We start from the raw sequence: 12,826 nt of genomic DNA, 5'->3' as shown, positions 1-12,826 counted from the left end.
GTACATTGTTTGGGTGCACAAAAGTCACACACACACACACAGCCCTAGACTCCTTCCAAGGCCCCCCACACTCCTGCTCTGCAGGGCTCGGTGATGCTTTCGCCAACAGTCGTGCTGGACAGGATGTCAGCTCACTCGGGCCACCATCAGGGACCCCCATGGCCAAGCTGGCATCTGCAGGCTGGCCAGTGCCAGCGTGGCCGGCACGGACAGCCCCAGGCTTGGGGCCCCAGGCCAGGGGCAGGGGGCGCGGGAGACAGGGAGTGCAAGGCAGTGGCCGGGACCACAGCGCTGGGCCTGGGCCCCAACTCTGCAGAACTTCCCTCAACTTCTCACCCCCTTGTGCCTCAGTTTCCTCGACTGTCAAATGGTGTGGGGATTTGAGAAAAGTGCCCAGCACACAGCAAGTGTTGGAACATGCCCTCTCCCCATCACCGCCGCTGTCATCAGAACAAATGCAGCAACACTTCTGGCGGAGCCCCAGGCTCCCTGGGCCCGGCTGTGGCCAAGACGGGCTGCACGAGGCAGGAAGCTCAGGACCTGGAAGCAGCAGGACGGCTCAGGTGTCCGGTTCGCTCCTCGGCCGGGGGGAAGGACAGCCTGAGAACTGGACGGCTCCAGCCAACCAGCAGGGGGCACAGCGTGGAGGCCAGAAGACAAAAAGTCTCCTGGGAGGTTTGTGAAAACAGATTCCTGGGCCCCGCTCATAGAGCCTGATCACGGGCAGGGCCTGAGAAGCTGCATTTCCATCAAGGGCCCAGGGAGTGCTGACTGGGCACTGGGCAGGGGACCACACTTTAAGCAGGAAGGGGTGGCAGGAGGGGTGAGTGATGAACAGACCCGCCAATGAATGAGTGGGGCTCAGCGCAGAGCCCACGACCCCCAGCAGGCCGAGGATGGGGCAGAAATAGTGCACGTACACACACAGTCGCACACGTGCACAGAGACACAGACACATATGAACACACAGACTCGAAAGCAATGTACACTCACACACAGACACATACAGGCGCAGACACCTGCACAAATGTATGGGTCAGTGGTCTCCAGACAAACAGAGGCAGTAGGGTGTGTGTGTGTATAAAGAGATTTATCACAAGGAATTGCCTCATGCGATTAAGGCCCAGTGGACACATAAAATCAATATCACAACATACATACAAAACACACTCACACAGACTTATACACATCTGCGTGTAAGCACATACACACCTTTCATTCACACTCAGAAAAACACACTTCCACATGTTCACATTCAGACACATGTAAAGACTGGATGCACACGCATACACATGACACATGTACCCAGTGCACACATGCACACTTCCCCGGGGGCCTGTAACGCTGCTCTAACGCCAGTTCCTTCCTCCTCTCTGGGCCTCTGCTCGCCCCCAGGCCTGGGCGGCGAGGTGGACCATCACCCACATTCACAGACAACAGGGCCAAGGGCCAGAGACCAGTGCAGTGACAGGCAGGTCCCATAACTGCTCTGAGCTCCCCAACCCCCGGAGCTTCTGAAAGTGGGAATGACCCTCTGCACTGAGGACATGCAGGAGTGACCGCCGGCCCCCGAGGTACTGCAGGGTCAAGGCCGTGAGCACAGGGGCAGCCCAACTCCTTGCCATGCCTGGTGGAGGGCACAGGCAGAGTGGCCGTTTACATTCACGACATCCCCAAATCCTCAGCATAACCTGAGGAACTGAGGCTTGGAGACCTCCACCCAAGGTGGCCCAGGTGTTCAGAAGTAGAGCCTCAAGCCTTTTGGCTCCAGAGCTCCCACTCCTAACCGTGGGCCTGGCCTAGAGGTTGGGCAGAGTGCCGGGACCTCTAGGCCAGACACTGTTCCTCTCCTTTGCCAGCTCTGAGCCAAAAAGTTCCAAGGATCAATCATTCATCAGCAAACGCTGTTCCTCACCCAGTTCCAGGCCTGGCGATAGTCATCCTCTAAACTGCAGTCTGCACCCTGTTTTCCTGTTACATCCCAGGGAGAGTCGCCTAATTCACGCCAGCAGGAGCACAGTCTCCTGCAGGGAGCCACTCAGACCCCAGAATCTAGGCCTGAGGAGCATACCCTTTGGAGAAGGAACCCCAAGTGAGTGTGCTTCTGAAAATCCCTGCTCATTTTTCTGCTGCAACGTCTCTTCCATGTGTTTCAAGGGTAGAAAATCGCAGAAGTTTTGCCCACAGCTCTCACCTCTTTCTCCCCTCCCCTGCAAATAATCGCTGTTTGGAAACTTTTACAAAGGAAGCGGTTGAGTTTGTAGCTGCGAGATGTGGAGACGAAGAGCAAGAAACCACCACCCGCACCCCAGGCAGGCGGGTCGCGGGGCGGGGCTGCCCCAGCACCTCGCTGCCGGCGCCCTTACCCAGCACAGCCCTGCGTGCAGCCATGCGTCCTGCCGGGGTACTGCTGGTCGTCTGTGGCCTGGTCCTGGGTGCCACGGGGGACCCGTCACAAGGTAAGAGGGGGCCTCCCCACTGTCCAGGCGCCGTGAGCTTGCCCCCCAACCCCGTTCCCAAGGCACGTTCCAGGGGACCTCACAGCAGCTGCCTTTGTGGGGAGCAGGCTTCGGCAGAGAGGGGGACGGGGGGTGTCTGGGGACCGGGGAAGTGCCTTCTGTCCCCCGCCGCTCCAGGGGTCTGCGAGTACCTAAGGGAGGGCCCGCCACGGCCCCTCCGCGGAGACAGAGCACAGGGTAGCGGTCAGGCCATTTCTGTTTGATGGTGCACCCTTCCTGCCTCCGCTGCTGCCCTGTGACTTGGCTCGGGGGACCCTAAGTCTTCATCCTTCCAGCCAGGCCAGAGCTGGGGGGAGGGCGAGGGAAGCCGCCACCTGTAGGCCAGGAAATGAGGCACAGAGAGGTTAGGCGACTTGCCCAGTAACACAGCCCGTGAGCACCTGCCCCCATGCGCACGAGGAAGCTGGCAGCCGGGGCTTAAGTGACCAGCACGGGGTGAGGGGTACAGCCCCCAGGTAGCAACTGGTCTCTGCCCTCCTCCCTCTTTGAAGAGGTCCGGAGCCCGGCCACGGGTGACCAGGTCGGGGGTGCCCAGGCAGGTGCCCAGGGGACAGCCTGAGCCTCTCAGTCCCTGGAGGTCACAGCCTCGGGAGTGGGTGACACCGCCTGGGGCTCTGGACCATCTCAGGCACCATGGGGACAGGACATCCTGCCTCTGCCCCCTCCCCCAGCCGCGGTCTTAGCTCACACCATGAAGCCTCACGGGTCCTCTCCTCCGGGAGCTGTCTGTCCTCCGGGGCCCCCTTAGTGCCCAACCGAGGAGGCCAGGCCAGGGAAGTGGCTGGATGTTCAGACCAGGGAAGTGACTCCCTCTGAAAGCCTGAGTGAGGGGCCCGCCATCTCCACTGCACTGGGATGTAACGTTCGTGCCCTCTGTCCCGCTTTCCTAAGCTGCTTCTGCCAGCCTCGTTTCCTCCCCTAACAAGCGGGGCAGAAGCAGGATTGCGTGGCCCAGGAGGCGCTGGACGCTGGCCTCCTTTCCTTGGCAGGACTGCCTCCCCTCTGCTGGGGTTTGGTGCTGGACCAAACCCTCTCCAACCCAGTCCCGCACCTGCCCCCTCGGGAGGTGGAAGACGGCCTGCCCTTGACACAGCCCTCTGGCTGGCCCGGCCCTCCCCCGTCAGGCCTGCTCTCAGCCCCGCAGCCCAGATGGAGGAGGGTCCAGGGTCCAAGCCACAGGCAGAGGCCTTGGGACCTGGAGCCTCTCTGAGCCTCAGTCTCACTGTCCATGAAATGGGTAAACCACTGCACCCCTCCGGCCCTGGAGGCGCCTGGCTGCGGTGGCCCACGGAAGGCAATGCCCCAGGTCTGGGGTGGGGGGCAGCCGCCCACCCACCTGCCCGCACCCCTGCTCCTGAGCCTCTGCTGGCCGCAGCCCCTACGCCACACAGATCCTGTCTGCTGCCTCCGTCAGGTGACAGGTGACGGCCCCAGCGAGGGCCTCGGGCTCGAGTGAGTGGCTTGGAGGCCCCGGTCTGGGGGTCGAGCAGAGACAGCTCAGCCCCAGACCCGAGTCCGCCCCTCAGCCCCACGGCCTTCCTCTGAGAACAGACCCTAGAGCCTTCCGTGGTGGGAGGACGGGGGCCCCGAGTGTCGCCACCTGGGCACCTGGCTTCTCCCCACCCCTGGCGCTCAACTACGCTGATCTGAGCCCGGCAGCCGCCCTCCCCAAGCCCTTCAGAACCTAGGAAATTGCTACATCGATTTCTTCAGCCACTTTTCCTTCGGTTGAAAATGGAAGCCCTTTTTCAACCTGACTCTCATGTCTCCTGGGAAGCCCTCCCAGTCGGGCTCACAGGGGCCCATCTTCCCATCACAGGCCGCCTGGCAGGGCCTGGGGTCCACCAGCCATCGTCACCAGTGGCAGGACCCAGAGACCGCCCACCACAAGGGAGGCTCACGCCGGCCTGCATCCCAGGGCGGGGGGTGGGGGGGGAACTGCTGCATCTCGGCATGAGGGCCACTGACCCACCCTCTGCATTTTGAGGTTTCTTTTTTCCAGTGGGGACACCCATCTGCCCTCAGAGCCCCACTGCAGCCATTTCGCACATTTGATAATCATGACACTATGGCATGTCCTTTATCGACAAGATCTTCCTGTGGATGGTCTCCTGTATTTCCACCACAACCCTGTGGGGTTGGTGCCATCATCACCCCATTATACAGATGAGGACACGGAGGCTCAGAAAGGTCAAGCAGTTTCCCCAAGGCTGTACAGCCTTTGAGAGGCAGAGTTGGGACTCACTCTGGCCATGTCCCAGTGGATTAAGGCGGGGACTAACCAGCATCCTGTTTGTGCCAGGGGACACCTATGCTCTCAGAACGGGGCTACTCGTTAGTCAGAGCCCCCAGAGCACAGCCAGGTGGGTGTGGCCCCACGCAATTAAGGGCAACCACCAGCGCACTGAGTTCTGGTGTCACGCGAGGGGGCGAGGCTCGGAGTGAACCTCCAGGCGGGCAGTGGACAGCAGCACCCCGCTCTGTGGGCACAGCCCTCCTAGTGTGCGCTCCAGGACCCCGCCCGTGACAATGACAAGGGCCCCGTGATGCTGGCAGGGAAGCAGCCTCCACGAGGAGACCTCCGGGGACACGGCGGGGCGGCCTCCAGCAGGGGCCTCCGCGTTCGGCTCCTGGGCACCCTGGTTCCCTTCTCGGGTCCCCCCACCTCCCGGCCACACACAAGACACTCCTGAAACAGGAAGGGGTGGGGAGCCCCAGCTGCCTGAGCAGCCCCCTCTCCCTTCCACACCAGGGAGGGAGGGGCTGCGCGGCCGGAGGCACCGGACTCTCCAAAGGGCCCAGCACCCCCACCCGGCTTCGGTGCATCCGTGGACACACAGCCAGTGTCCCAGGCTCCAGCGCCTCCTACGGGACGTCATCCCGTGTCTTCATTTTTCAGAAAAGCAAGTTGAGAGGCGTTTACCAAAACCATTTGCTGCTGGCTCATTTTACCAGCTGCTCTTTGTCAGGAAGTTGTTGTCCTCTCCTGGGACATTTGCTGCATGTTTGGTGGTGATTGGAGGGCAGACTCCATCCTCTTTAACCTGCATAGAAACAATTAACTGCTGCCGCAACCCAAAGGGCTGCTGACAATGTCCCCCAAGCTCCGGCTCCACCTGCTCAACTGTGCATCTGCCTTGAACCCTTCGATGTTTGTGAAGTGCCCACACACCAGTGGAGGGAATTGAGTGCCCCAACTGGTGAGGGCAAGTGCAGAGCCTGGCCACCGAAATCAGTGGGGCCGGTGTTAGTTCTGAAGAAGGGGGTGTAGGGACAGGACAGGACAGGAGCTGGAGTAGGAATCACTTGTGATTTAGATGGAAAGTTACACTTTTCAGCAAGAAACATCAGAATGTTTCCTTGACGTTTTGCTTCCCATTCTGATCACCAGGGGAGTAGAGACTCCTTGACTCCCTTGAATCAGGTTGAATCAGGGGGTGTCCAAGGGGCCTGGGGCGATTTCACAGAAGGGGGTGGCCGGGAGTCCACTGGTGCAGCCTGAGCAGCCCAGGGGCCTGCGGGATCCCCAGCGTGCTGGCTCCTGGACCAGGTCCCGGCTGTGCCAGGGCAGGTGGGAAGGATCCGCCAGAGGCAGGTCCCGCACTGGTTCCTGCCCACGCTCTCGGTCCCAGGGCCAGCTCCACCGTCCAGGTCTGAGACGACAGGGGCTCACATCTCCGCCCCGGGGAGTCTGCTCCGGCCCCAGGAAAGCTGGGCCTCTGCCGTCCTCCCTCCAAGCCCCGTGCCCCTGCACACTGTGCTCGCCCGGTGCTCTTCCAACCGTGCATCCGGGGGCGGCTGGACCCCCCGCTCAGTACCCAGCACAGCGCTGCTGTCACCCTAATCTTCCCAAGTCTCCGGCCCCCCATCTCTTGCCAAATCTCTTGCCGTCTTGAGTCATTTTTTTCAAGACCAGCTGAAGAGCCACTTCTCTCCCAAGAGCAGTAAGGGGCCCTCTTCTCTCCTTCCTGACTCAGCCCACCCCTCACCACGGGGTCTGCCCGCCTCCCTCTTCCCAGTGCCTTTCTGGGCCAAAGCCTCCACGCCCCGCCTGGCAGGGGATGGGGGAGGGAGTCCGGCTCATTTGGAAACCTCACTTCTCTGTGCCGCCCGGCCCCTCCCCACCCCAGCGCATGTGATGAAGAGTGTTTGCTCCTCCTCACAACCTCTCCTTCTGGTTGTCCTTTCAGTCATCACCAGGCCACCACCTGCCACCGGTGTGAGTCACAATCCCCCCACTCTGGCCCCCGCACCCAGCCTGCAGCAAAGGGCGGTCAGGTCTGCCTCGTGCTCTGCTCTCTGCCCTCTAACTGGTCCCCACCCCCAGCTCCCTCCTTGAGCCCCTTCTGCCGGATCACCGTCCTGCCCCCAACCTGGAGTTGCCCACAGCACCCATCGAGAAATACTTCTTGAGAGAAAAAGAGAAAAAGAGAAAAAGAACAGGGCTTTCACACCTAGGTTTAACCCGCCCTGCACTCCTTTGAGGCCTGTTTCCTCCCTGTAGATGGGACCACGGCCGGCCCGGGGGCCCCCTTGGCGGTGGTGGGAGAGGGAGAGGGCTAGCTGGCTGGGGCCCAGGGTCCACCCCCCCCCGGCTGCCTGTCTTCTTCCGGAAGGAGAGCCCCTCTTTGGGCTTATTCTGCACCAACCTTGCCCTGTGGACATTCTGAAGAATCGCTCTGAAAATAAGTTTGACTTTTCAACTTTTTTAAATTAAAAATGGGGTTCTACTGTTTGTTTAGATAACTCTGCTGATGAAGCCTCACGTAACTGAAGCCTGTATTTTAGGAAATGTAGGTAAAAATAAACCAACTTCCATGTTTCCTATAAACTCTTTGTAACTTTACCGAAATCGCTTAGGAACTGACATCACACGTTTGGCAGAGACGTTCATCAGAGGTTTGGCCTCACCTAGTTTCACTTCATTATTATAATCATGTTAAGTTCAAGCGAAATTAAATGTAGTATACTTTATTTAAAAAACAGGTAGCAGTGGTTACCTTTGCAACACTGAGAGTGAGCTCTAATGTTTCTGTTGTACTTTTCTGTGTTTTTCAAGTTTCCTACCAAACAAGTAAGCTTATAATCAGAAAAAGGAATATATGTAATTTGTACAAAGCAAAAATAGCCGTGGATATAGACCCACAAACACATGGGAGACTGGACCGCCCACCAGGTGGTCCTTCCCGTCTGCTGTTCGGACTATGCTGACAAGCAAAAATCAAGCTGTTTTCCAAACAGAAAACCACACTGGACTTCCTGTCGTCAACAGCAGGCCAGCAGCCCTCCCAGCACCAGAGTCAGAGCCACGGGCTCAGGGCCCAGCCAGCCGACCAACCCAGCTGCTGCGTCCAGAGACCTCAGCCACGGCCCAGCCCAGAGTCTGCGGGGACGTCATGTGAGGGCCGGATTATGGCAAAGGAGATTCTCAGAGACGTTGGGGACAGAGCTTCGTGGGGGATGAGAGACAACCTCACCTGCTGGGAAGCTCTCATGGGGGTGGAGCAGGCCTCCCAGCTGAGGGGGCCTCACAGAGCCGTCCAGAGCTCCATCTCGGCCCAGGGACCCAGCTGGGGCCCGCCTGCCAGGAGGGGTCCCGCTTGGGCGGGCAGTGCCAGCCCCTCTTACAAAGAGGCTGTCATGAGCGCCAGCGGCTCACCCCCAGGGTCATGGGCCCTCCGCAGACCCTACCCAGACCGGACTCACGCCTTCTCTGCCCACTGCCAGAGCCCCCTCCTCCGCTCCACCCACCTGGAGAGGAGAACCCTCAGCGAGGCCGCACAGGGCCGGCTCTGGCCGTCCTGGTTCTCGCACCCGGTGGGGGTCTCGTGTGCCCACTGTCACAGCAGACGTCCAGTTCTAAGGAGGGCTCTGTGCAGACCTCAGGCGGCGGTGGAACCAGCCTCCTCCGAAAACCTCGCTCTAGGCTGATGGGCTCACTGACACCCTGGCAAGACCTCCCCACTGAGCTGAGCTGGCGTGCGCCGTGTCTCACCCTCTGCTGTGACCCACGTACAGGCCGGCCCCCAGAAGAGGTCCCAGCATACTGGACTGACCCCAGCCCAGGCTCCTGGACACATAGCCGCAGATGGGCCGTCCTGCCAGATGCCTGGGTCCCGGCCCAGCAAGCCCACTGACCCTGACCCCCACCCCCAGCTGAGGTGAAGGTCCTCTCAGTCCATCAGCCCCGTGGCTGGGGGGCCCTGTCTCCAGCAGGACACCCCCATCCAGCCCCTGAGGAACAAAGCCCCCAAGCGCTGCCGACCTCACACCACTGTTTTCCTCCCACGAGTCGAGACTTCTTCACAACCAGGGAACCGTGTGTCCTCAAGACGGCGGGGCCCACACCCAGCACCCTGGGTCTGCAGTCCCAGCGAGTCCCCCGTGAGGACGGGACCCCTCCTTCCCACACTCAACGCCCGGAAGCTCGTCCACGAGTCTCCACTTCCTGTGGCTCCAGCGGGTCCACCACGTGCTGACCCCACCCCCACTGAATGCACCACAGGTGCTCCCCAAGGTCACGGCCAAGGGAGGCAGAGTGACCTTCCAGGGCAGTGCAGGGCAGTGGACCCTCCACACCGGCCAGGACGCAGCTGAGCCCCGATGCAGGCCGTGCACGAGGCGCAGACCCCACGCTCCACGCGACTCAGTGAAAGAAAACAGCTGAGCCGACACCACGGGGTGGCTCAGCTCCGGGTCACTTCTGGCACAAGATGATTTCAGGAAAATCTGGGGAGTTCTTAGAAAAGAGAAGTAATCTACAACCCAAACCCTCTTCCCATTCTCCCTCCCCCGCAATTTAGTTTTTAATATAAAAGTAGTCCGTGACCACTGCAGCAAAACTGAGAAACATAAATTTGAAATCAAGTCACCCCTGAGACACCAACTAGAAAAGCCACCACCCACCTGTTGCCCAAACACCCCAAAGGAGGCAGCACATGGGCGCCGCGGGGACCTGGCAGCTGGGCGGATTCGCTCGAGAGTCCTGGGGGCGGAGGACGGCCTTCGAGCACCTCCCCTCGGCCACTTGCTGGGGACAAGCTGAGGGCTCGAAGCCGAGGGCAGCCTCAAAGGCCAGGGCCGACTTCTCGGAGCACCAGGGCTCATCCTGACAGAGGGTCCAGGCCTGAGGGCGGGCAGTGGTGTCCAGGCTCCTGTAACTGTTCAAAACAACCTGGGTTCTGAAAGGACAGAACCCAGGGACACATGCGGGCAGGGACAGGACGGGACCACATCTTATCCACCTCTGTGCCGCCCACCGCACTGGCCTTCGGCTGAGGACGGGGCAACCACGGGGACGGAGGGCAGACGCACTGGGGGGCGAGAGATGGACGGGCCGGCAGGGAACACGGCCAGGGGAGGGGAGAACAGGCCGGGTGGGCGGATGGCGAGGGGTGGACGGGCCGGGCGCCACACTGGGAGCAGAGGCAGGAGGCGTGATCCCTGGACCAAGGACCCCCCCACGGTAATGTTCTTGTTTGGTTCTGTTTCTCGTCCAGATTTTTGTTCCCAGATCCTTAACTCGGGTGTAAAGCCAGGATTTCCCAAGACTATCAAGACCAACGACCCGGACGTCCTCAGGGCAGCCAGACACAGTGCCGAGAGCTTCAACAACTGCAGCAACGACGCCTTCCTGTTCCGGGAGTCGCACGTCAGCAGAGCCCTCGTCCAGGTGGGGTCCGGGCTCAGGACTGCCCAAGGCGGCCAGGTCTGACCACCTAGAACCGGACCGGGGCCACCAGAGTCAGGCACCGAGGCCGGCGCCGTCTCTCACTGAACCAGGCTCCTCCCAGGCAGCACACAGGGAGGATGTGGGGGAGGGCGGCTACCACGGGGCACAAGCTGCCCCGCCGCCCACCTTCAGGGCTGCCTGCCTGCCGGGCTGCCCGCAGGCCACTGCTCCACGGCCCCAAAGCACTTCTGGCCATGTCCCCCAACCACTGCCCCGTCCCTGCAGGAGTGTCCCACCCTGCAAGGTCCCCACGCTTCTCAGCGGCCCCATACGAGCAGCTCAGTGCTCCCCCTCCCACGGGGACACCACGGGGCAGCCAGGCCTGGCTCGTCCTGGGTCCCGAGAACACAGGTCAGTGAGGGTACAGGACACAGTCAGTGACAGGACGCAGCCACTCTCAAAAAGCAGGGGCCCAGTGCAGCCGGTCAGCAAGCTTCGCGGTCACTGACCGGGGAGCTGGCCTTGGGGAGAGAGACCCACAGCCCCGAGGATGTGTGCTGCCCGACACCACCCCACATGCTGACTCACGATAATGGTCACCCCTGGGTACAGGACTGGGGGGTGACTTTATTGTCTCTATTCTCTTTGGCAACCGCAAACTCTCAGAGCAGGATGCTGTCCCTATCACGGAGGGTGTTCTGCGCGGGTCTAAGTAGCCAGTGTCAGGACTCCAGGGGCCCAGACCCGGGGACTGGGGTCTTCAGTCTCCACCGTCTGCAGGAGCGCATGCCCAAGCCTGGGGGGGAGGGAGGTGGGCCCCCAGCTCACCCCATCTCTCACCATGTCCTGAACCCAGTGACCCAGGCCCGCCCTCTATCCCCTCAGATAGTGAAGGGCCTGAAGTTCATGCTGGACCTGGACATCAGCAGAACCACCTGCAAGAAGACCAGGCACTCGAGTCTGGACGACTGCGGCTTCCAGACCAACCGCACCCTGAAGCGGGTAAGAGGGCTCTGGCCTCCCCACTGCTCACCACCCCCCAGCCACCTTCGCAGCCTCGGAAATCACCCTCGGCACTGCTCTACCTGCGAGGTTCCTGATCCCACCCCTGAGCAGCGCCCAAGCCCACCCCCGACACGGGAGAGCGAGAGGCAGCCCCCCAGGACTTCCCAAACGACCACCCCTCCTCGTTCCCACAGGCACATCTCCAGGGAGTAAACACTGCAGGTTTGGGGGTGGGGGGAGGGCAAAAGAAAACTTGTAGATAATTGAGAAATTTTATATACACACATGGGGAGAGCAGATGTGGCAAAATTTGGTAATTTGTAAATACATGTGTTGAGTATATATTTTTGAATTATTCTTTCAACTTTTCTGTAGATTTGAAATTTTTCAAAATAAAATCAGGGCAGAGAGGGAATTCTTCAGTAAAGAAAACACACATGCACATGCGTGGGCGCACACACGTGAGCACACAAGCACAAGCACACATGTGTACACACACACACACACACACACACACATCTGCCCGAGGCAGTGGCGCTGGGAACCCACCTCTGCTGCGGGTTGGGTCGCCCCGGCGGGGTGGGAAGCCTCCGTAAAGGGGGACCCTCAGGCCACCCTCGTTTCAGACTCTCAGCTGCTACTCTGAAGTCTGGGTGGTCCCCTGGCTCCAGAGCTTCGAGGTGCCTGTCCTCCGCTGTCACTGACTCCCGCCTCCCAGCTCCATCCCTGCTGTCGTGGGCCCTGGGAAACAGCATCTCCTGAGAGCAGAATGGCGGTGCCAGGGGTCAGCGCAGAGCCCCCCCACGGCTGGATTGAACACATCAAGTCTCCTTCCAAACTTAACTAGTCTCCCCGACACTGTGCACCTAGATTTAGGGTCTGCACAGACAGGGCGAGTCCTCCAATGGGGATTACACGGGTTCTCGACCCCGAGGGGCCCTCCCACCTCACTGCCCCAAGGTCCCAGGCCCTCGAGGAAAGCCCAGAGGGCCACCTTTCCATCTGAATAATCATTCCAGCACTGGGCAGGGACCAGGCCATCAGTGACCTCTTGGGTGAATAGTCAGGAATAAACCTGAATAAAGAACTGATCACCTCGAAGCAATGCCTGCTGCTTGACCTGCTGAGGGGAGAATGGGGAAGTCAGGAGGGCCCCTTCCCTCCACAAAGCCCTGGGGGGCTCACCACTGAACCGTACTGAAGACCAAAGCCCCACGGCCCCCCACCTCCAGCTGCGCTGTCTTCTGCGCATCCCACCCCCACGTTCTCTGCTGCCTCAGGCTCGGCAGCTGCGCCTGGGCAGGTGGGCAGGGACGGAGCCAGCAGACCCCACAGCCCAGCACAGAGAGGGAGGCAGGGTGGAGGACCTGCTGGGCGGGGGCACCACCGTGGGTGGGAAGGCGGGAAGGCCTTCGCAGTGGAGGCGGCGCAAGGCTGGGCCAAGCGGGAGGAGGGGACCCAGACGCCTGCACCGTGAGCCCGGGCGTCCTCATCCAACTACGGATTAGCGCAAAACGTGCTGTCACCTTTAAAAGAACGACTCGGTAATTCACAGGAAACAGAAAATGTGCGTTAAATTCGTACGGCGACTTAGCTCGCTGTCATAAACGTGACAAAGGCGAACCCCCAA

General features: G+C 60.6%; 1 protein-coding gene across 1 annotated transcript; it reads left to right on the top strand.

The window, feature by feature from the left end:
* The first annotated feature begins 2,386 nt into the window (after positions 1–2,386).
* On the top strand, positions 2,387–12,297 carry CST7 (cystatin F). Its single transcript, XM_059896598.1, has 4 exons — positions 2,387–2,459; positions 10,019–10,191; positions 11,077–11,193; positions 11,823–12,297. The coding sequence occupies exons 1-4, from the start codon at positions 2,390–2,392 to the stop codon at positions 11,898–11,900; spliced, it is 438 nt and encodes a 145-aa protein (XP_059752581.1). The 5' UTR covers positions 2,387–2,389; the 3' UTR covers positions 11,901–12,297.
* Positions 12,298–12,826: the final 529 nt, after the last annotated feature.

The sequence above is a fragment of the Balaenoptera ricei genome, chromosome 15 (assembly GCF_028023285.1).
Source record: "Balaenoptera ricei isolate mBalRic1 chromosome 15, mBalRic1.hap2, whole genome shotgun sequence".
In the NCBI taxonomy this organism is placed as follows: domain Eukaryota; kingdom Metazoa; phylum Chordata; class Mammalia; order Artiodactyla; family Balaenopteridae; genus Balaenoptera; species Balaenoptera ricei.
The sequence above is the reverse complement of the archived record's forward strand: the minus strand, read 5'-3'. Positions and strand labels throughout refer to the sequence as shown.